General features: G+C 39.6%; 1 protein-coding gene across 4 annotated transcripts; it reads left to right on the forward strand.

Annotated features, from left to right (window-relative positions):
• kiz (kizuna centrosomal protein) lies at positions 1-24,698 on the forward strand. Of its 4 annotated transcripts, none has more exons than XM_029494513.1 (15): positions 1-125; positions 555-617; positions 1,104-1,283; positions 2,572-2,646; positions 4,062-4,677; positions 4,812-5,049; positions 8,761-8,877; positions 9,344-9,508; positions 10,507-10,657; positions 12,685-12,841; positions 13,328-13,390; positions 14,677-14,763; positions 15,215-15,284; positions 21,947-21,993; positions 22,877-24,698. In XM_029494513.1, exons 3-15 carry the CDS (start codon positions 1,191-1,193, stop codon positions 22,978-22,980), a joined length of 1,983 nt encoding a protein of 660 aa, XP_029350373.1. In that variant the 5' UTR covers positions 1-125; positions 555-617; positions 1,104-1,190; the 3' UTR covers positions 22,981-24,698. The 4 variants fall into 4 exon arrangements, with proteins under 4 accessions (XP_029350373.1, XP_029350371.1, XP_029350372.1 ...); XM_029494511.1 differs by having other exon boundaries at positions 7-125; positions 1,121-1,283; XM_029494512.1 differs by having other exon boundaries at positions 7-125; positions 1,175-1,283.
• Positions 24,699-25,013: the final 315 nt, after the last annotated feature.

Here is a 25,013-nt window from a genome sequence, read left to right on the forward strand (position 1 = left end):
CCTCCTCCTCCTTCTTCCCGGTGCCGCCACAGCGTCCAAGCGAACGGAAAAATGTCTAGCATGGCTCAGAGTGAGGACCGCTACTACGAAAAGATGAAAACGATTCGAGAAAAGATGCATCAAAGGTAAGGTTACGTTGAAGCTAACGCGGCCTCGTGCTGACAGCGGGCTCGAGTTATGATAAGAGCCGCTAGCAAGGCGCTGGCAGCCCCTTGCCATAGGAACGTTAAGCTAGCTCCTTGGCTAGACAGATGCCCAAGAGCTAGCTCCCTCGTTACCCTGTTTACCTTGGATTACACCTGTAGCGAAGAGATATGGTCGGTCCTGCGCGTAAATGAGCGTGGACCTAACAAAACTATGAAATGTTAGCGTTTCTTTTATTGCCCTGTTCCACATAAGAGGATTACATATTAGCATAGGCAGTGGAGTTTGAACGATGTTGTTGCTGACAATTAGCCAAGCCAACTACGGTTATGCTGCTGCTGTTGATACTTTGTGTGTGTGAGAGAGAGAGAGGGAGAGACAGTGAGTGACTGTCTTACTTGTGTGTGCAGGGAGAAACGGAGGCTTGAGCTGGAAAGGGAACTGTTTGCTTACTCCAGATCTGATAAAAGAATGTAAGTTATATAATTTATTGTCAACTAAATAGAGTTTGTCTTATCTTCCTCTTGTCCCTTTTCTGTAACATTAAACTGTAATTTGAAATTGTAGGTTGTGTTTTGTATTCACCTTTGTTACCTTTCAAAAAATGTGTGGATACTACATGTACATGATACAGTTTAGATACAGCATACAGTGTATGTATTTTCATTTTGGGAAAGGGGCCCAGATATTTGTGTTATGATATGAAATATTTTACTAAACAAAACACACTGGTATAATAAAGTTTGTTACAGGCACAATATCTCTCTCGAGACTTGATTTATTTGTAAATTGATTCTCATAAATATTAATATGCCAGGTTAGAACAGTAAAGCTTAGGATGATATGAGAGCTGAGAATTGTATTTAAATGAAAACATATTGTGCTTAACCTTTTCATGTGAGAAGTCAAGCTCTTATATTTTGACAGTACTCTTTGATAATATTTCTTTTCAATAATAGTTCTCCACTGCCTTCAGCTCACAGATAAAGTGTTCCAAACTGCGCTGTTATCTCAAGGAAATTTCTGATAGGGAGGCACGAGCAAAAATGAGAAACCTTGAGATTCAGAGAGATGTGGAATGCATAGAAATCAGCATGAAGGAATATAGTCCTGACCATGGCCCCCTGCAACAACAAAAGGTATACACACAATTTTATTTGTCCAATGGAGTAGTTTTTCTCATGAAGTTATGTCAAAAGCAAGCTGAACAAATATCCACAGAGGTTGAACCAGGTTTAAATTTGTACTTGTGTGTTTTGTTTTTTTTATTACCATTTAATGATCATTAATTCTTGTTTGAAAACTGGTTACCAAATGTACCAGAACCTTTGAGAAAGACCAATGAATTCAAACAAGTACAATACAATAGCTTTTTCACTTGTGTATGTGCATTTACTAATGAAGTATGTACATGCACATTTGCTTTAATGTATTAATGTTATGTTGTAATTTTAATAGAGTAGAAATATTTGCTTACAATTGCTTCATGTTACAATAGTAAATACTCAAACTGTGCAATTTATCATGACAAGCAAATGAATGAGGGAGAAAACAATGAGCCAGTCAGATTATCATTTAAAACTCAACAACAGTGCTTGACAGCTTAATATCAAATTAACAAAATTGGCTAATTATGACTCGCTGAGTTAATTGCCCAATATAGAGACTCTGAAGTGCTCCAGAGGTTTAGTCATTCTCTCCCCTCAAGCAGTTGGTTTGTTCCCTCTTGACGCTTTATGAGTCCTAAATATTTGTTGTTATTTTTGGTTCTGATGGCCCTCCCTTTGTTTCCATAGAACCACCCTGACATTTTTTGCATAACTAATGTTATTGATGAAATAAAAGGCATTAGTCCTCAGATAGATGTGTAAAATGAAGATGCATAATAACATGCCCAGGTGCACACATTTATATAAGAATTTCAATGTAATCTTTTTCAGTATTGGTTTTGTAAGATGTTAGGAGCATTCATACATTTTGAGTTTATACAAAAGGTCTGCCTCTGTAAACTGCTATTATTTAGATTAAGGGGTGCAGCACGTTTGAGCTATCCAAGTGCCTTTAACACAACCATTAGGTTTTATTTAATTAGAGCTGGGATTAAGGCAGTTAATCTGGCTGGTCAGATAAAACGGCACAGGCGGTCAGAAGCTACAGAGGACACCCTCTCACAAATACGCTTTGTGACTGACTGATGCTTGATGCTGTCACTTTTGCTGTCATACCCTCTGCTTTTGGAGCACTCACAGATAATATCCAACAGCACTATCACAATATTATAGCAAACACTACCTTGTCTTGGCACATAGTGTCAGTTTTCCTGTCACTAATGTTTTGACTATCATATATCTGCATTTTTCCACATTATCAATTTAAGGTGAACAGCATTGCCTCTCTTTTGCTTATGCTTTTCCGCATGTCTTCTAGACAAAGTTTTTCAAAAAGGTTTCCAAATGCATGGAACAATGGAAGAAAATGGAAAAAGGTCTTGAAAAAGCAAAGGTAACACTAATGTGCATCATAAATTGTATAATACTAATTGTAAATTATAAATTGTTAATAATAATAATAGTAATATCAATTACTATTATTATTGTTATTATTATTATTATTATTATTATTATTATTATTATTATTATTATTATTATTATTATTATTATTATTATATGCATCATATTTTCCACAATGTATTGTATGACCTCTGTTATGTGTTTGGATATGTTATGTATATTTTGTTATATGGTGGAAAAAGGTACTTGGGTTTTTTTTTTGTTAGTTTATTTTTTAAAGACTAGAGCCTTTTTTACAAATATTTGCGAGGTTTATGCATATATCAGTTCTATCAAGCTTTGTTTTCAGGTTTACAATAACAAAGAAAAGTAGACATTATTCCTGGTAAGTCTGTAGAGGAGTCTACATTTAAACTGTGTATCTATAATAGCACAGGTGTCTAATCCTGGTTGGTGCATCTGTACAAGCGATGTAGTTCAAGCCCATAGCTGCTTTCTCCCTTCACTTAAAGCAGTTAAAGCTCTTTTAGATGAAATGTCTAAGACATCTCATAATAACTTGGAGCATGCTGTCTAGAGCAGTCACTTGTAACTGTGTGCAAAACCCCCCTCAGCCTGTCGATATTGTAATGAGCAAAATGGTACCGTCACTCCATTATGCATACAAGCCATTGGCTTGCAGTGTGCATGTCCCTCAGGCTGCAGCATTCATTAAGGGAAGCTTACCGGGCTGAAAGCTGGAGACAGATGATAACGGGATATGATTTTCATATTTAATACATTCCTTGGAAGAGCACACGCGTGCCGCAGATTGATAGAAGAATCAATTGCTACTTTAGTGAAACACTTTCTACTTTGCCCTGCAGCTACCGATGGAATCACTCAGCCAAGAAATTAACTTTTCCTCTTTTTTTACCTACTTTGTGGATCTGCTGGGCAGGCTGCATGGTTTACAGTGAATGTTATTAAGCAGCTAACTGTTTGGTATTTAAGACGCTTATCAGAAAAGAAACAGAAGCCATGCTTTTTGTTATTATGTTTGGAGGGAGGCTTTTTTGCTTCCCCCCCCCCCCTCTTGGTGACATTGCAGACATGAATCAAAACTTGTCTAAAGGATTTCTAATAAGATTAAAAGTTAAAACATTGATCACGAGAAATTCTTCTGAGAGATGTTGTGAAAAGAATTCTGACCTTGGCCCAAATAGATACACCTATTCAAAAGTGCAAAGTGAATAGCTAATATGCTTGACTTGAATTTGGAAAAAAAAAAAAAAAAAGGCTTTATTTAAATTGAGCAAGAAATTCAGGGAAAAATGTAGAAACACATTTTCGCAGGAATCATTTTTATGAGGTAATGGAACGTTCAATTGTCAGAAATGAACATTTTTCCTTTTTTCACATTTCCAGATAAAAGCTGTGCATAGAAAGTGCCAGGACAGCCCCCCGTCTATGACAGCTAAGAATTTTACACAACCGGCAGCAGTAATCTCCATGGACAGCCAGACCTCCAGAGGGTCTGACGTTGAAGCTGGCACCACAAGTGTACACTCACACCAAGCATTACATCGTTCACCCAATCACAGCTTGCAATCCCACGAACGTCTACCAAGTGGCCTTTTGAAGGACTTCAGAGTTGGCGGAGAGGATGCCACCAGCAACCGAGCGCATTTATCAGATGACATTTCAGACTCAAACGATTCCCCTGACGGCTGTAATTTGAGTGACAAACATGAAAGAATTATGGCAGTGCTTCCATCTGTTTGTGCCTTAACAGGCACAGCTGGCAGTTTGCCTTTTGAAAGTGATGATGAACAAGAACCTTCACCTCTGGTGACCTTGATGACGCCTGAGAAGAATCCATCTCACAGCAGCAAAGGCCCCACGAGGGTTAAGAATTCCCTTCCAGAATACACTAACTCCCAAGACGTGGCTCATCAGCCACACATAATGGAAGTTGGAAAGAGAGGTCTTAGCCATTTGATGCCTGAAAGCACTTTTGGAAAGGAAGCTCAAGATACACCAGGTTTGAAACCTTATTCCTTGCTTATTACCTTGTATCTTTTTTTTCCCTTTCTGAGGTTCACTGTTAAAAGCACTTTATTTTATCCGTTTTGAAGTTTTAAAATAAGCTAAGGGGTGCACTGTGTTTACATGCAGGTAGAAGTGAGCTCATCAGCACACCAAGTTCTCATGTGCAGTTATCAGAAGGCAGTGCTAGTGACCTGTCCATTTCTCTGACACAATCTGAGTTGGAGGAGGAGGATCTACCAGGGGGTGGGAAACCTGAAAGGAATACCACTTGTAGCCCGATTGAAGACCACAACCAGCACAGTCCAGAATCATCTCTCCACTCGAATGGGTCCAAAAACACGACTTCAGCAGTGACCTTGGAAAGGTAAAGTGCATGTCTGACTTTGTTTGGTTGATTGGAATTTCAGGTGGCGCGGTAGAGATTATGAATTTTTAGCACGTGCTGTTATTGAAATGCTAGCACTGCATTAGAGTGCATCTTGGAAGTTGGAGCGTGATAGATAATAAAAGTTTAGGAAAACACTGAAAATACATTCTTTTGGACTTTTGGAGTCACTTTGAAACAGAATTTTACTTCCATGTCTAAAATCAACAAACAGGAAGTGATGTAGGAAGAGGCACATACACCTAGTTTATCAATCAATAAATATGGGATTTAATGACCATTTTGATAGCTAAATAGATAGATAGATACTTTCTTGAGACAATTTCAACACTGAAATGGCTGAAAATGTTTATACGTTTTTTTTATTTGATGGACCTGAATCAGATTCTCTAGAGCCTCCAAGCTGTCTAACAGACCAGAAATGGTCAGAATATAACAGCAGAGATATTGAGTTGTGGTGTGAATCAGCAGAATACTGAGCAGGCGTTAGCTAATGACAGTTAATGCCGTGTTCATATCACTTGCTATGGATAGGATGATTGTGGATTTTTATGATTAGATTATACTGCGAAATAATTACAAATTTATGATTATCACAGTTATTATTGATTTTGATGGGACGAGTGTCAACTGTCATTCATCCCTAATGTTTTTATTAGTTTTTAACATTCTATTGAACTATCAAGCACACAAATGCACACCGGTCACAAACCATACAGTGTTTCAGTGTAGTTGTAATTGTTGTGCACCTTTAATTGTGATCCTATCTCTAGATGGTGGTCACATAGATGTTGCACAAAATTGGATTTGTTGGACCCTTTGGCAGATACTTTTTTTCAGCAGGTTTTGCACATTGCAGCCCATCATCTTGAACAACCCCCTGATTGCCTCTTATATAACCAAAATATTCCCACACGAACAATTTCAGTCCTGCACAGGAACATGGTTTTATTTCCGGACGTAGCAGTGAAGTCCCAACTCCTCACCTGAACAAAAGGAACCCAGGTGTGAGAGTTTGCAGCTCTTTTTCTGCCAGGAAAAACATGGCCTCGATTTCCAGACACGCAGGAGTTGGCGCACCCATAACAAACAATAATTCAGCATGATAACAAAAACAGAGATTTACTTGAAAATATCTCAAAATAGGAATTTACTGAAAGATAACCGCTCAAACTGAATACCCTCTACTGCTAAATCCTCAGAGAGGGCACAACATCCTCCTCTTACAGAAAATGATGCCACTATTGAAAATAAAGTAGCTTTTTGCAATCAGACCACCTTCTCGGCTGAATTTCAACCTTAATCTCTTGTAAAACACAGATAATCATTCAGTTTAAAACTCATATTTCAAGAAAGGAGAATGCTCTGCATGGCCATGCTGGATCATACAGGACTGTTAATGATAGGAACGAGTGAAAACACCGCACTGTCCCATTGCAGCCATCACATCTGAGGCTGACAGGATTGTGGAAGGCACAGCCCATGACACTCAGCTCTAGGTAGCTCAGCAGCAGCTGCTGTGGTGGCAGTGATGCATCTTATAGGGAAAGCTCAGGAACTGTCACCAACAATATTGCCATAATCCAAGATAATGCTGTAACAGAGCAATTTTCTGCTTGAGAGACCTCAGGCAGTCCCCAGTGGAGGAGGAAATTTGTGGCACCATAGAGTGTTCTGGAGGGTGGGCATGTGGACAGCACTTACAGCTGCAAATCCTTAGCGTGAGGATGGCCTCTGTGTTGAAGGATCATTTTGGATGAGGTTAGAGCAAGAGAAAATCCCATGTGAATGTTTGCTTCCACTGCCTTTCCCACAATATACAGTATTTCATGACCAGGAGCACTTTCGTGCTTGGGGGGGAAAAAAGAGTAAAACTTAAATTTCTGTTGTTTTTTGAAACAGAAAATACAATGAACATTTTGGAGGAATAACTAGTCTCATATACTTTATGTCAAAGCTGTGTATATTTATGTCATTTTATCATCATTTCATTTTATCTCTGAGAGTATAGCATCTTTGTTTGCACTTGTTTGCACATGTTTGTGTGGTCTACTGTACCATCATATTTGACCTGAAGAAGCACACCAGTTAGCCTGAGCCAGAGACCCAATGGCAGGTGTTGCAGCTGTTATTGTTAACACAGAGGGCTTCTGTGTATGAGGAGAAAACCAGAGGCTTTTATGTAAACTTCCTCTATCCTCTCCCTCTCTTTCTCTCCCTTTCTCTCTCTTGTAAGGTTAAAGTTTATGTCACTCCCTCCATTCAGCTCACAGTCAGGAAAAACAAGCCCAGCCAATTCATTAGATTATTCCATTATACTTCTCTTCTAGCGTGGCTGGGGTGAAAATATGACTGAAATACCCTTCAGGTTTCTTCTTCAAGACTCATCATAATGCCCTCACTGTGTCCTGCTCTTTAAATATGTTGTCCCTGAACTGCACCATGGTTCTGCTCGATTAGGGATGGCATTTCATACAATTAAAGTTGGGTTCTTAAAAATCCAATGCAAGTCTTGAAATAGCAGCACTCTGTGTTTTACTTGTGGTCTATTTTTCCATTCCTTTGTGTCTTATATTTGCTGTCTTTTCCAACATAGCGAGATTCCCCTGACACCAATCACTCAACGGTGAAGCCATTCCATGTGGTAAATCACCCCAGAGTCGGTACTGTACACTGTAGAGCAATATCGCTGCAGAGAGGCTGACCTCTTCCTCCTAGCTAACAATACACTCCTGATGATGTTGACATGTGGACAACAGCAGCATCTAAAGTGAGGTTGGAGACCTTGACATGAAAGCTGGCAACAATACAATGAGCGAGAGAGAGAGAGAGAGAGAGGTTTGCAGAAAAACACAACTAATTCACTTTCTCCCTCTCTAAAGGTCTCTTTGAAGAGCATTGACAAATAAAGTGGAAAGAGAAAGATGACTATTTCAAGGCCCAATGCTGACGATAAGGGAGAGAAAAAAAAGACAGCTTTTGCCTATGCTACTTGAGCCACACTGAAGAGGACTTAGCACAGACAGATTGCACACTACAGAATGTCATGGATATAATTCAAGCTGCTAGCTTAATCAGGATGTTACCCGAAACAACCTGCAAAAAAGAAGGAGCAATTGTTTGCTGACCCCTAAACCCAGGAGCCCATTACAGATTGTCAGAAATTATTTTTCCTTACACTTTATAGTTTGATAGTGGTATTGATACAGAGAAATAATATGTGTGTGTGTGTGTGTGTGTGTGTGTGTGTGTGTGTGTGTGTGTGTGTGTGTGTGTGTGTGTGTGTGTGTGTGTGTGTGTGTGTGTGTGTGTGTGTGTGTGTGTGTGTGTGTGTGTGTGTGTGTGTGTGAGAGAGAGAGAGATATTGCCACTTAACTGTATATAGCTGGTATGCTTTACTGCAGCTGTGGACAGCCGAATCTACAAGCTCTTGTTTTGAACACTGTTTCTCAAGCTCTCCCATATAACCTGTCATTACATGTGGCACCATTAACAGACCAGGTTTGAATGGTTGAAATCCTATATATAGTAGGACAGGCATTTTAATGATCAGATTCCTCCTGCATTCCTTGAGTATGTCAAGGGAATTGGCTGGAAAATGTATCAGATTTTTTTAACAGGTTTATTGATTACATGACCTCCACCATTTTTATTTCCTTTCACCACATTAATGGGTAATGTTTACTTTAGTCTTTCCCAGGAAGGTCTCTTTAATCTGCTGGACAGCATCGAAGGACGACTCTGTGAGTGGACCACTGTGTATGGGGATTCATCAGTTGATGAAAGACAACTCAATAGACTTATCAGGTATATGCTTGCTGTTTTTCTTCAAACATTCCTATCTTATCTCTCCCTGCTGAATTAAATGCCATGTATATTTATTTAATGGCCATGGAGCAGTTTGTGCAGATGAGGAAAACATATCCTTCTGCCAAGGGCTCTCACTTTAGATGAAGTGTCATCACTGACATGCACACATCTTTATTTCTGAGGGATTTTCAAACACAGAGGATTGTTATGGTAACTACCCTGTTGAATTGTTATCGGGAGTCAGGGAGATTGAGCATGGTGAATTAGTTTCATTAGACGGGGCTTATTTTTCATAAGCCTTTTGTAATTCACATCATGATTAATTTACAATGATTGGACTTCTAGTTGTAAAGTGTGGATCAATGTCTCGCAAAAGAACGTTTTCTCCCCAATTTTAAAGCCCGTATATACATATAGCCAACTCTGCAAAAATCCCAGTGCCTATTCTGTTTTTGTTGGGAAGCCTTTGTAACGCTGGAGCAGACTTGAATGACGTGGATCTTCAAGCATGCATAGCACTCGTCCTTCATGAGCTTCAGAGGTTGTCATGGAGCACAGCCAAAGGCTGTCTGCTACCTGAGGACCTAGTGAGATCTCACCAGTTGAACCCTGACCCAAATGAAATAAGGTAAGGCTCCTGGTTTCTCTTTGAATCCAACACTAAAAACTGATAATGTTTTTTCATTTTTTGTGTTGTTGATTTGTACGACATATATTTAACAAACTGCCACTTCTGCAAAGATGTAAAAAAATATATAGTTGTATGATAATACATCATGAGCTGTATATAGTGGGTGTTTTATGTGTGACAATGAAACTGCTATAATAAATAGTGCTACAATGGTACAATTAAAGGACAAATATCAATAAAATCTACAGACATCAATAGACCTGTCTTTTCTTCTCAGGCTACAGTAAAGGTGAATTCCACTTTTCAGACAAAGAGCAGAGAGCTGCCCGTGCATTTTTTTTATATTACCAGACAGTGGGGGAGGTGCATGCAGTTCAACAGTCAGTGAGATACTGCGCACTACCATGCGATACAGTCTCCCTTGTCCACACATGTAAAGGTCATCTTTGGTGTCACCTTGTGTGGTAACACTGCATTGGTGAATGTCATGACTAAATTAAAATGCCCTATCTGTGACTTCCAGTCCTTTGGATAATGAGTAGTTGTACTCTGAGCCAAATCCATGGTCTGCCTCACTACTCTATTGATTTCAATGAGACCTTTCCTGCTATATACTCAGTCCAAAGAAGCACAGCTAGCAGTGTCAGTCTTTTTCCAGTGAAAATGCCTATTGGTTCTTTGACCTATTATCCACTTTTCAACTGGGAGATTTCAGTATGTTGCTGTCACTGTCTATTTAGTGTCAATTGAAGTTTATTAATGAATTATATCTTCTTTGTTTTAAGATGGCAAAGAAAGCAACCTTCTCTATGAGAGGAAAATCGCACAGAAATGTCTTTTATTTTTTTACAAGAAAACCCATTTTCTCATTAATCAAGGACTATTTCATTGCAAGGAGGTATAAATGTGGCATTTTTTTTGATGTCCTACTGTTCATTCAATAAGAAAGCATCCTCTTTTTCTCGCACCAATCCCATTGCCACACTTCTCCACAGCACCAGTCTCCCCCCTGGTGCCGCTCTGCTGTGGGATCGCTGGTTCAAGCACGCCCTTCTGCTCAAGGAGCGCCATGTCCTCAACACTGAGCGCTTGGTCCAGCTGTTCACGCCGCTGCTACTGGAGCGTCATGCAGCCTACAGCCACCAGGTAGCGTTGGAGGTTCATACACTGGCTCCAAACACACCAATACAAATAGGTCACACGCTTACAATTGATAGACACCTAGACCCAAAAGCAAGCAGGCTATACCACACACAGGCAGCTACAGGAGAAAATAGCTTTTTTTCGTTTTCTGTAGCCTTTTTCTAAAAAGGTTTTTTTTTTTTTTTTTTCTTTCCTCGCTTTTTTTGTTTCTCTGCATGTTGTTAGAGAGAGCTGTTGGTACTGAGTGCCCTCTTTGTGTCTGGCGTTTGAAACCAAGCCCTGGCTGTCTACTTATAAGATTGCTCCACACATTGACCTAGACAGAAGAGAAATCCTGATCCATGCACTAATCGCAAATTACACCCTTTGCTTGGTTTCTTTCATCTCATGCAGTGCATTCATCGGAGAAACACTTGCTTTTAATTTGGTATTAGCCAAAAGTATAACCATCAGCTGGGTCCGATTGAATCAGACAGCCATTTGGACCTTCTTCACAACAGACAGGATTATTTTAAATTTCCCTCTCATTGACCTTGTGCACATCATGCTCAATTAAACAAAGAAAGAAACTAAACCTAATATTCACTCTTAGAGTCAAAAATTATGTCAAGAGATTTGTCAGGAGTCCCACTTTATTGCAAAATGTACCATTATATGTGCAGTGATTATATACGCATGTAATTTTTTTGTGTTATTAATTTTTGTCAACGCGTCTTGTGGGGGTTCTTGTGGCTTGGAGATCTTGCTCCGGTGTCCCTGACGCAATGTGAGAGGCAAAGAGGGAGACTGTAGAGCCACTTGAAAATATGAACTGACAAAAGGAAGAGAGGTACTGCCATCTCCAGCATTGTGTCCAAGTGCATCAGGAAAAGTCTGAGTGAAAATCTTTCTCTCCTTGTATCTCGCTCATTCTTACTCCATCTACTTTCTATTTCTCCATCCTTAGAATTCTCAATCTCCATCTTTATTTCTCTGTCTCTTTCTCTCCTCTCTGTCCTCTCATACAACAGCTTATCCTCCACACAGAAGAGAAAACAGAAATTTCCATTCACATCTTGCCACACAGCCTGGCTACTCTGACAAATGGGAGCATGCAGCTCGCATGCACACACTCAAAGAGGCCCTTTGAATATTCAAGTGCTAACAGTTGCATTCATTGATATTTAAAATGCAGTGGGTCTGTGAGAGCCCTCAACTCCCGGTACATTTGACAAAATCTAAAAAAAGAACAAAGACGGATATTGGGGACAAGGATCAAGACAGTTTTTATTGTGCAGCAGCATCAAATACTAAGTTCAGATTGGCATGTATTTGCATCGCTTCCCCTCTCAGAAAATGAAAGCATGTACATTGCCAATCTTCACTGCGACTTACTGATAACAACTTACAATGCACTTAAAGTTTGTCACTGTCAAAAACCTCCTGATCATCCCCTCCATATTAGCGCTCATTAAAAGTTGCAAATGGCCATCTGAGGCTGAGAGGGAATCTTTGATCACAGAAGAGAGATGATGATGGCAGCATTTGATATGGGAGAGGGAAAACTGAGAAAAAGGAAATCGGTGTGTGGCATCTCCCTGCTCCTCATCTCCCGGAACAGCTCCTCTTAATTGTGTATCCTCATCTCCCCAGAGATAAAAATGAGCTAGAGAGGGAGGAAGAGAGCAGTTTGTCTCAATCCTCTCAGCCAAGAGAGGCGATATCTGGAACGTGTTGCACATTAACGCCAGGGTGATTGCATTCTTTAGGCGCTTCTCTAATCTCATGGATGAGAAGAGAGGGAGAGCAAAAAGAAGGATGATTGAGGGGAGAGCAGGCGAAAGTGTGCGAAATAATCATTTTTTGGTTAAATGAGTGAGAGAATTTGAAGTTATTTTCTCTTGGCATTTCAACACACACTACAACTGCACCTCTGTGCGAGCAACCATGGCCAAGTAAATGGCCTGCCTAATCGGCGAGAGTTCAATTTGACACTTCCTTCACAAAATGGGAACAATTAAGAATGTGGTTTTAATTTGCACTGCTTGCAGGCCAAAGTGCTGCTGAGGACACTTCTGTCCCGGTCCAGTGAGGAGTGCCCCTCAGCGGAGGACAAGAGTGACTTGTCTTCTTCATGTGGTCCTCCTTCTCCCCTAGCTGACAGTGATGTGAAGCCAGCCAGGCCAGTACAAAAACAATTGATTCAAGGTAATTCAAGATTATCAGTGCATGATAAAAATACAAATTAGGCTACAGTATTTGAATGCTGAGTCCGGTTAAATTGTAGTTAATGGAAGAATGGCTACATTTCATAACAAATAAAAACAGTCCTTTTGGCAAATGGTTTAGTTTTATTACAGTATTTACAGTTACAAGTACATTTCTGCAAACCTCTAAAACATTCCATACTGAGTTAAGTCTATCTTTGCATGGTTATGTGTAACAAGGCCATTAATAGGAACAAATGTAGACTACTGGTATTTTTGTGAACTGTGTCTGCAGAGAACTAAAACTTCCCTTTTATGAAAGAAATCAATTTCACCATAGAGCTTTTTTTTTTATGAATCCCTCGCAGCCCAGTTTTCATACAGCCCTCTATTCAGAGCAAAAGAAAGACCCCCCATTCCCATTTCTATCCCTAGACTCCCGTCCTCCCGGCTACTGCTTCTCACTATGCGCTTCCCTTTCTTACAGAACTACAAAGTACTGAAGAGGACAGCCAGGACGAAAGCCCTGTGGAAAGTGTTCCTATTAGAGGTAAAAAGGCATCGCTGGTGCCCCAGCATTCACACTGTCCTTATGTTGTGGTTTGTTTTCTTCCCACTGCAGTGATTAATGGGCTCTTTTACGCAATGGCTGAGGCAGGATGATCAAGGTGAATCCAGGGTCAAAGTCCCACCTGAAGAGCTGTGCTAGTTCTCTCTAATTATCTCCCAGAAAACACTAGCCATGTTTTCAGCCTGGTCTGAGACATTCTGGGAAAACTGATAATTCGATAGCCTGGCATAATGTGGCTGCTTTAATTGTCAGGGCGCCAGGGCGGGAAGCGCAAGAGATCTGTCATCGCTTCTCATTATCTTCTAAACAATGCTCCAGCAAGACTGGACTTAAGAAATACTAGATGTGAAGGCATTCTGGAAGCAGTTGGTGTGCCCATCCCTCAGCTGCACCTCTGAAATGTAAAGCAATCATATATTACCCTTGGCTATCAGATTTCCTGTGGGGTGTTTCATGTGCTTGCATCCCTAAGGTGCACAGCCAGCAAAATGAGTACAGTTTCCAATCGCTACACTTAATCAAAAGAGCCATAAGCAGCTCAAAAAAACGAAAGACATAACTAAAGATTTTGTAAGGGAGGGGTTTTCCTGTGTTGAGCCTCATCAATGTCACAATCAAATACCACGACCTTGGAACTGATAATAATTGCCAGGACATGTGTGTCTGTAGACCCAGTGGTTTGGTTTTTTTTTTACTACATGTAAAAGCTGTGGCTGTCTAAAGTGTGGTGGACAAAATATTACTGAAGCTTGTCGTGCACTGTAAACATCATGTTGTGATGATTAAAAGTAGTATTTTCTATTCTGAAACCAAGTTAGACGCCAGCACTTGGTCATGCAAGATCACATCATTTGATTCGCTCTGTGTTTTGGCCACATGATTGAGACAGCCTTGTTGCTATTTACTTCTGCTTTGCTGATATTTGCAAGCACAGTCGTCTGTGCTCCTCTCAAATATGATACCTACTTTAGTGTGCTGGAAAGCAATTATAAGTGTTTTTAAAACAGAAACTCAATCATTGCCTTCCTGTTAGGCGATGCTGAGATAATGTGAGATGCTGATTGCTGCCTCATGGAAACTGTTGGCTTGAATCAACAGCTTACCTGATTGAGCGCTCTGTTTTCACACACTCTGTGCAGCAGTGAGACCAAAAGATTCAGCTACTGAGGCGTGTTGTCTCAACAAACACAGAAACCTCTGAAATTTGGAAACCTGGGTTTTAAGCAAATATTTGACAGTGACTTTACGTGTGTGTCCCTGAACAGAGACAAAAGCATATCAGTTACTTAAACAATCAGCCATGCAGGAAAGACTTCAGAGTTCTGAAGAGGAGGAGGAAGATGGGCTCTCAGGTAAGAGATACAGTTCACTCTACCAGGAAAGTTACAAGCAACTGGAGCCTAACCTTTGGGCAACACTGGCATATGATCACGCTGCACCACAGGAAGATGTGTTATTTACATAGATGTATAACAATTGACAGAATATGGCCAAAATTGTTCTTTTTAGCTAACCTTACAAATCTTATCATGGCTCTGTAATTAAAGTTTGTGAGGTTGATTTTGTGGTGGCATGTTCTTGTGAAGGGAATCGTTTCTGAATGAATCTTACATATATAATATATAAATATTATGTATAGATGAACAAAGTCTGTCCCATCACTGTGTGTGCATATCAAGAGACCCCAGCATTTGTCTTCCATCTGTTTCACCAGAAGTTTCTGTACGAAAATTCACTGTTAATTAACTTGTGATCAGATGTCTGGATGAAATGGTTTTATCTGCCCCTGTTTGCTCTTTTAAGGAATAAATCGAGGCAAAGAAGGGGACCTGGGGAGGGCCAAACGCTCCTCACATCAAGACCCTTACCCTCGGTAAGAACATTGTTATTATTCAGCGGGCCGCAGGAAATGGGCCACCAGACACCAAAGTGGTTGATGTACATTTGCATGGCTACTCTCATAATTCCCTGTTCATTTCCATAAGATCAAGGGGGCGCCACCCATTAACTCTCTTACAAAGACAAAAGGCCCCTAAAGCCCTTCTCACTCACTGTTTGGTGTGTTGAGCCAGTTTTTGTTTTTTTGTTTTTTTTGTGGGAGGGGGGTTGTTGTTTGTTTGTTTGTATGTTTGTTTGTTTTTTTATCAAAAGCAAAGCAGCTGCCACATAAATAATGTACTGTCTTCTGCCTTGTCAGAATGCAAACATATCATGTCAAGAAGAGAATCAGGGACAACTGTTTTGGAATAAGGGGGCTCAAGTATTGATAAGAACAAATGTCCTTTGATTTTTTCACCCTTGAAACACATTTAGGCTGCTCAAATCAGAGTCCTAAGTGGGATGGAAAAGAACATTTAATGATAAATAGCTTGGCGGAAGCTAACACTATCGCAGTTACATTTGAATACCAACACGACTTCATCAAATCTGCAATTGCATGCTGGGTTCTCAGAGCACCTCTTCACTGCAAACCCATTTGGGCTGTAGTAATGGCTGGGTAAACGTTATGAGGAATAATCTTCTCTGATTTCATGTGATTACTGGGAACCACGCTGTCACAAGGGCCGAAGTCTGTATCTCCCTGGTTTGGCAAGCAGGCACTCCCAGTCTGCCTATTAGTCCAGGGAAGGGCCTAATGGGCTGGCTTTATTGTGGTCCTCATAGCTGCTGATGTCTGCCACTGCCAGCCCCAGTGACCATCCTCTTTAATAAACATGAGCCAATTTCTGGCCCAGACCTTCTCAGATGGAGCCTGTCTCCCTCTCATTAATGCACATGGGAAGCACATATATGTGATTAAATAACATTTGCACAAGCAAAATATTAGACAGAAACGGGGAATGTCATGACCAGTGATGAGTCAAAGGTCGTGTACACAAGTAAAATTGAACAAAGAGGTAGTTATGCCTAACCAATACTCCAATCTCACTAAGGTTTTGAAGCGAAGTAGCTTCAAGTTACCATAACCATCATCTTCACTTTGGTCATAGTTTTTTTTTCCTCTGCTTTTCTTTCGGATGCCTAGATTTAAGCATTCCACTTACCACAGTCACTTCTTGCGCTTTATTGCTACCACAAGTGGTCTGGAAGCCCTGCACTTGAGCAGAAGCATAACTCTGCAGCATGCTCTTGCCCTGCTTCCCTCTTTTCTCTCTGTGTCTCACTCTCTTTTGCTTTCTTGCCCTTTCTCCATATCCCCCCTCCCCAGTGCTACATGTTAATTATTTGCTTTATTTTGTCAGCGAGCTGATGAGTGACATCAAAAGAGGGATGGAGCTGGACTCAAAATACAAAAATGGCTTCTTCTCTGTTGTCTTAGACAATAATTATGATTTGCCAGTTAAGCCTAGACTACAGCAGAGGGATTGGAGTTTAAAGCAGAGGCTTTGGTGCAAAAAATGCATTTATAGCCCTTTGTGAGGCTCCTCATTATGTGTGGGCCTGATTCATTAAGTAATTGGTTTGCAGTTGTTTACATGAGTATTAAGGCCTTCTATTCAGGGCCTTTGAGAGATACATTGTGCAAATGTTGCATGTTATGAATGCAGAATGAGAAGCGGGGGGCCAGTACTATTGGCCAAACACTGCACTCCGCTGAAAAGCGAGAGAAAAGCACTGGGTGCTGCTTTGCATAGCAATGACTAGGGCCTTAATAAGCTTTACAGATTAAATACATGCAGTCTATACAAGATGCAAAGAGATACTCTTAACACATTTATATGTGCTCATTTCACTATTATGGCGTTCGAGAGAATTGAGGTCTTTCATATTCTTTTTTTTCTCTCCCTCTCTCTCTTCCTTGCTCTCTCTCACACAGTGTTTTTCAGTCCGAAACTTTTATAGAATGTGCTGTTTATTGTATTATAAGTCGTGGGGAAGCGACTGATCTGCAACATTTATTATGGATTTGTCCATTAGAAATCTTTTGCAGTCTTTGTGAGTAGCAAAGTAAAATCACTTTGTGGTTGAGTGGGGATGAAAGGAATAATGCACGAAGGAGTGAGTCTTAATAAGCAGCTGCACTCCATGTAAAGACCACTTGTTCCCCTTTGTATGTGAGTGCATGCCACTGCTTCCTCTCGTGCAAAGCGTCATTGTGCTCCTTTTTTACTGTAGGCAATTCAAATGCCACTCCTTTCTTATTTTTATTTTTGTTTTTTGTTTTTTTATTCCTTTTAATTCCCCCCTGTTTTCGGTCCTAAAATTTGCTGGAACACATACACATAACCACACTCACACACATAAACACACACGTGCACACACCAAACAAAATCCTGTAACCATCAGCTGGTGAGATGATTGTCATGCCTAGTGCCTGCTTGACAAAAACCTTGACTCAACAATTAGTGGTTTACAGCTTTGCCTTGGACAACAGGATGTGCTCAAGCATTCGACCCCAAATCACTCAGAGTGTCAAAATCAGAACCTCCTTTCCCCCCCCCCCCCCCCCCCCCCCCCCCCCCCTCTGTCTGTCTCGCTCTCTCTCTCTCCCTCTCTCCCTCTCTCTCTCTCTCTCGTCAGTAAGTGATGTATGTGGGTCTCTGGCAGCTCACTGGGAGGAGGGATGGTGGAGGGTTGAGAGGGACATGAGCTGAGAGAAAGGATGGGAGGTAGATACAGGGAGACAGAGACAGTAATGAACAAACAGCAATTTAAAGTTGGACTATTCCTGCTGTAAAATTCAGTGAGCCAAGGAAAAGATGTATTAACACTTCAATTGACAATTGACATACTTTTCTTCAAAAACCAGAGAAAAGTATTAAATATGACAAAGCAGGTCAAACAGGCAGTGACAATATAGGACATCAGCATTTAGATGCTCTAGCCAGAGGAGGTCACTGTCATACACTAGCTGCCTGAAAGCAGGAAAGACCTTATGATTGCCCCATGATATTTATATTGTCCTTCCAACACTTTATTTTTATCTTTATTTTTATTTTAATGTTATTTTATAGATTCTTCACTTTATTTATAGATCTGGGCCAAGTTTATACAGCAAAGTAAATGCAAACATCACATGTTTTATTAATGTAAAATACAAAAGGTGATTAAAATATTCAGGTTTAAAATCTAGGGTAATTTATTTTGGGTGTATTTGGTCATCATTTTCTTCATATTCTTAAGATACCCTCGTGTGTGTCAGGCAAGACAAGTGTTTAACTCACATAGTTCATAACGCACAAAAAAACTGGTAATGTAAGATGAATGATCTGTCCTTCAACCACCCCTTGCACTGGCTGTTTCCGCTAGACTGCAACCAGTCAGTAGGAGAGCAGACTGTTGAAATCAACCAGTGCCTCTTCCTATGAGTTGCAGTACTTACTCATTGCCAGCAGAGAGCACTCACATGTTAGAGAGTGCCCACTCATAATGCACTCAGAGTTGCTGCCTCTCACTGTTTGCTCCCTCCAAGGGTTATATCCTACAACCATTCAGGCCTGGTAGAGTACATCTAAACGGAGCCTAAACAATGTTTCTGTGGGGTCATAGCTGGGATGGGAGTAGGAGTTGATGGGAATGATGAGGTGATGGGTCTCCCTTTACCTTTAGACAAGCACCGCTGCGCAAAAGTGCTATTGTGCTATTAGCATTTGTGTGTGGGTGGCAGGAGCTTAAAAAAAAGCCAGGGTAAATAAAAGCAGTTTTGTAGCTATCAGTGTGTGCAAGCCAAAATTAAATGCTTGGTAAGCATTATTTCCTTTGATATTCTTAACATTCTGAAATGTGATTATAGGATTATAAGTAAAATCCATCTTAAGTGACTCAGACTTCAGAAACAGATTCTTACACTAGCAAATGCTGCAGTTTTTTAAATTTTTTTTTCTTGTTTTGTTTTTTCTTTTCAAAAATACAAAAAAACCAATGCACACATGCTGTTCTGACTCTAAAATATGTAGAGAATAGTCCCCAAAGGACTATGTCTTTCTTTTTATAAAGACTTTGGATTTCAGTATGCTAAGTAACTTTTGTGTTTTCACTTCTTTAGGCTATTCCACACCACCCTTACAAGGTGTCTCAGATATTTAGTCATAGTTGCATCATTTCAATATTCTGAATGTTGTCTACCAATGTGTATCACTGTGTTAGCTGTCAGCACATTTTGTATTTTTATATTCTGATTGAAAACCTTTAAAAACAACAAAAATTTAATGTAAATTAAGGAGCTTTAGTAAAAACATAATAATGTCCAGTTGTGTAATGTGCATAAAATTCATCATACAATTTCAAAGGTCATTGTGGACTGCAGCAGACACAAAAACCGTTAAAACATGAGATAAACAACAATATGAAACAATTGCAAAAGGCCAGAGAATGAGAATGAGTGAGGCATTGGAAAAAGGAGGACATTACAATAGCTGTAATTTGCATCATTTTACACATTACATTCACCTCTGTCTACCAGAGCCTGTAAAACACTGGCCAGCCCAGTCTTACATATTCAGATCATTGCCTCAATTAAGGGAAACTCAGCAGAAGATGAACTGGCATAATGTTTATGGAAACAGAATATTAGATTGGTGGGGTCAGATCCAGACTGGGCTCTCTATGGTAATAGCCCTGTCTTGAAATCAGCCCTGTCCCTCACTGAAGTGGAACAGCTGATAGACCATTCCCATTTCGGGATGAAGTTCGAGAAAAGAAAAGCCCAATTTACTCTCCACAACAGCTATTATTGAGGCAAAGGAGAGGAAGTAATGATATAGATTATTGCTGTATTTTGGTGCTGCAGCAGAGCCCAGTCAAGATCTGTTGCCTAACAGTTGGAAATGGATGCACTAGTCCCTGTGGTTTTTATGCTTCAGCATTTGTACTTTGTCTCCTACTCACTTTAAAAAGCTTACTGCTGATAGCAGCTAGATATTCCTCACCACAGTATCCGCTGCTGCTAGTCAGTATATCATCATTTAGTTATATCTTAGACAGACAAAACTTTTAAAGCATTTTTAATTTTATACCCTGTATAAAAATAGTTTACATCTTAAGTGTCTACTGAGCTACTTTGTATTGTTGTCTTCCATCTTAAATAATGTTGTACATGACCATCTATCAGTCTAGTAAGGCCCATAGCAAGTAAAATCGCTCACATTCTCTGTTTCAAAGCACAACATAGTTGAGGGAGATATAATAAACCAAAAGCACCATCTACCATAATTTTGGACTCAAAATAGACTACACAGAAAGAAATTTACTGTGTCCATTACCATCCTTTCACCAGAGCATGTTTTTCACAAGATCTGATTATCCATTGGCACCAATAAAGCTCTGTTTCAACAAAACGTTTCTTTTTTTTTTTTTTTTTGCACTTTGTTATGTATTGCTCAAGCCATGCTTTGATTTGATAGTACTTTAACTGCCTGTGGTTCAGTATATTGCCTCAGCAGATGCAAGAATCATCCAAACACCCTGTACGAGGTCCTGTCAGCACATTAACATAAACGTTATAAAGGTTCGATTCTAAAGATTGTATAGGCTGTGCTGTAATGTTACTGATAGCACAAAGCAATCTGCTCACAGTTTGCAGAAGGAGGAGCATCTATTTTCTCTCATCTGTCTTGAGTGGTAAAAAGCAGCAATATATAGTTTAGAAGATGGCAATTGGAACACTGCCAGAGTAATTTGGTCCTTACCCTCAATGTACAGTCACATGTGCCAAGACTTAGCTGAGGAAGAGATGAGGAGATGAGGGTGATTGAGAGGATGACAATCAGAGAGGTCATGGGTTTGAATTGATGCAGATGGAGGAATAAACCAACAGTTTTTTTTTTTTGCTCAGGCTCATCTACTTAAAACTGTGCATGCATCTTTTTCCTTTCCAAGAATAGCATCAGCACAGCGCCAACAGAAAAGGTCTAAATAAATAAGCCATATGTATATGTATGCTAACCTGGGAAATGATGAGGATATATTGTGGGGTTTTGAATAGGCTCAGTGATGATGTAAATTAAAGAGGAGGCCTTTAAAAGTGGAACTGGGGCCTTATTGCATATGCATCAAGGTAGATCAAAGCCTTTTCGGAGGGCAGACATTTACATAGCGATATCGCTAGAGCTATGGGAACCTGGCAACCCTGTCCTTTAGACTATTTTTCAATAAAGAGGGCCTTGTGGAAGTCCTTTGGCACAATTAGAACAGGAGTCAAGGAAGTTCCTTCTGCTGTACTGTCTGAGCTTAGCCAGCAAACCCCCCCATCACCCAGTTGTGGTGAAACACAGTGTTTCTGTCATAGCATTGTAGTATTTGTGCAAAGTAGATGGATTTTGCAAGATTCCTGCTTGAATGACTTATTGGTGTTTTGTCTGGTTTTTGCTGTTTCAGGGGGGTTGGGAGGGTTGTGCATTTTACAATGAATGATTTCTGAAAAAATGTTTTATTTCATATACAGTATGTGGTTATATACCCATTTAAAATTATTACCAACACTTTTCTCTCTCCCACCTTTCCTTTTTCACATGTGTTTGCTGGGAGTGAGTCTTTTTCAAAGCAAGACAGAAGATAGTAACTTTACAAGGCTATTAACGATCTCTGTGTTTCCAGGAGAGAGGAGACTCACTCAAAGGCTCACTCTGCTATACAGTCAAAAGGTGAGTATAGGCAGAAATAGAACTGCGTTTTAAGACACTGTCAAATAAAAGGTTAATTACATCAAATAGATCACGATAGCGAGGGCTCAGGCATTAACAAGTATGAAATGATTGTGAATTTTGAGTTTCACAAGTACATCAACTGTTAAATGAAATTTCTCAGTAAATACAGCTATTCCTTTTGAAAATGTGTAAATGAAAACAGTGACCTTGAAGCCAAATGCTGAAAGCTTAGATGTTGTCAGCAAGCCCTCCCTAATCATCTGATGAAAATCTAAAATAATATGTGCTATTGCATTGCAGATCAAACCTAAAACAAAAGCCAAAGAATGATTTTCTCAGTTCATTAACTGCTGTAGATAATTATCTGAAATAGCATTACTGATTCAATTGATGGACAGTATGGTAAGTGCCCTTGTATATATTTATTTTTTGTATCCATTTAGGATTTCAAAAGTCACCTGAATTCATTAAGTAATTCTTATTCTATGATCTCAGTTGTTAACATTTTGCTACAGTACACTTCATATGAAACACATGTATTAAGACCTACTACCATGTCACAACAACAGCAATATTTAGACATCACAGCTTTGCTCAGATGACTCAACATGTATATTAGAAGACCTAGATTAAATAAATGTTAGACTGTATGAAAGGTAGACTGTTAAGATTTTCATTGTGACACCAAACTCAAGGTAAGATTTTGCTTGAGCGTATTCAAATCCTGAAATGCTCTTAAAGAGACTAGAATTGACCAGATAACTAAATTATTTCAAAGCTGTAAAAGGTTATACTTCATTTGAAGCATGGAGAGGTAAACATTGTGCTCAAATAATGTAACCTTTTATGTTTTTTTTTTTCTGTGTACCTCTTTGTATAGCTTTCTGGGGGGAATCAGATGATAGCAACGCTGAGATTGAAGCAGCCTTACGTCCTCAACCTTTCAACACAAACAGCGATGACACTGATGACTTCTATGACTGATATTTCCCTGGGGATATTTTTTAAATGCACTACATTATATCGCTGCAAAATTCCCAACAGTTTGGCTCACAGTAATTCACCCCCTGACCATTATTTTAGCGGTCTACATTGTAAATCATATGCACACTGTATCGTAAAAACAAATAATAAAGTTGACAGCTCTCACGCTAGGTAAAGTATGTGAAGAGTTGTCCAACACTCTGATGTTAACCCTGCTTCAGTCTCTTTATCTGAACAACTCTCCCAGCTCATAATAACAGCTCGAAATAGATTAAACTGATCTTTTAAAGCGATTTGTTTGCACTAGGCTGAAAATCATGCATTTTGAATGCCGCAAGCATCTCCGAGTGCTCTACCTCCAGCATGCTCGAGTGTAGTGATGTGAGTCACCTGTGAAATGACAAAGCACAATGGCCACTCCGCCCGCTTCTGTGCGACCTGTGAACCTGCTGAAGAGGCCCATCTCCCAGGGCACCAAGTGTTGTAGCACTATCAAACTCAGAATATTTTCTCCCTTTAACAAACACATTATAACACCTGCCTCTTTAATGTTTATCTTAAAGAAATAAGAAGACATGTCCAAATTCCTCCGCATTGTTGTACTAATGAGTGATGAGAGGCAGAATCGTTGCTGAACCCACACGACAAGAGTCTTCAGCAATTTATCATTTTCAGCACATTGAACGTTTGGGATCTATTAATAACTCAGAGCTACTGTGTGGGAGGCTACATTCCCAAGTTTACATTTACAGTTCATTATGTCTGTAGTTTAAATTTCCAAAACTGCCATTCTGGGATGTGGTAAAAGCCCCTGGCATTCAATGTCAGCAGGATTCCATTAGTCAGCTTTAGGTGACTTTACATGCCTGAACCTTTTAAAGTAGGACTCCACATTCATTACCAATAATGGCTTCAGACAGCCCTGACCCAGCACAGGAAAGGGACTGTGGCAGAATAATTTGGAGTTTGCTAAAAGGCTCCCCAACATAATATCCATGTTAAGGAGCATGTCAACAGATACTTGTGTGCGACAGATAGCTCATGGTGGAAGTGGAGTTATATTGTACTAATGTGTACTAACACAATAATATTTTTTAAAAGAACTTTTCTGATACCATGTCAGCCAGATGATGATAATGATGCTATTCAGTTCATTCTTTTTTAGTGTGTACTCAGACTATCACATGAAAATGTGTAAGGTTTTATTTTGTAGTTAAGGGATGTTATCTACGTAGTGACTGGCTCAATTACACAATCATCTTTGTCACATAACTTAAGTATCATGTTCAGGGAGACATTAGCGCCTTCTTAATAACAGTGATTTAGTGAATACGTATGCATATTGTTTATATTATGACTATTCACAATTTCAAGACACTGGAGGATGCTGAAAGCGATTTATAATGATCCCACAAGGCTGCTAGTGATTTCAATGCAGTGAAGCATTTTGTCATTCAATTTTGTACCAGAACATTCAGTCAAATCCTGATTATGTTAAAAATAATCAATAGATGTTTTTCTAAATCATAGTAAGTGTTGATATTGTCAAATGATGAAAATTAGTCCTGGAAACTAGCTGAAAAAGATTTGCAGTTCATTTGTTGCTTATTTTCACATAGTAAAAAATAAATAGCATGTAACCATGTTCCACAAAGTCAATGTCTCCCTTTTCAGGTCATCTGGGTGCTTTCATATTAAAGATAGAGAGGTTTTATCGCTTTTTTATGCAAACATGCCGATTATTAATGCTTTTATGGGATGATTGTACCAGAGATTTTGTAAGGGTCGACATAACTGACATTGGAATGAGTTGAAAAATATATGGCTGGGTGTGGACTTTGGAGTTTCTTGTGTGCTTTGATGAAATGAGAAACTCAAGGCTGGCCTCTTTATCAAATGTGAAGCTATCACAAATCCAGACTCAACTGTCCTTGATCACAGTAATAACATGTGAGCTAAAGTGTAATATTTAAATTATTCCCACTGGTTCAATGTAAAACCAAAGGGCAGGCAGATTGCTTGTCTGCAAAGAC

Source organism: Echeneis naucrates, chromosome 22 (genome assembly GCF_900963305.1).
Source record: "Echeneis naucrates chromosome 22, fEcheNa1.1, whole genome shotgun sequence".
Lineage (NCBI taxonomy): Eukaryota > Metazoa > Chordata > Actinopteri > Carangiformes > Echeneidae > Echeneis > Echeneis naucrates.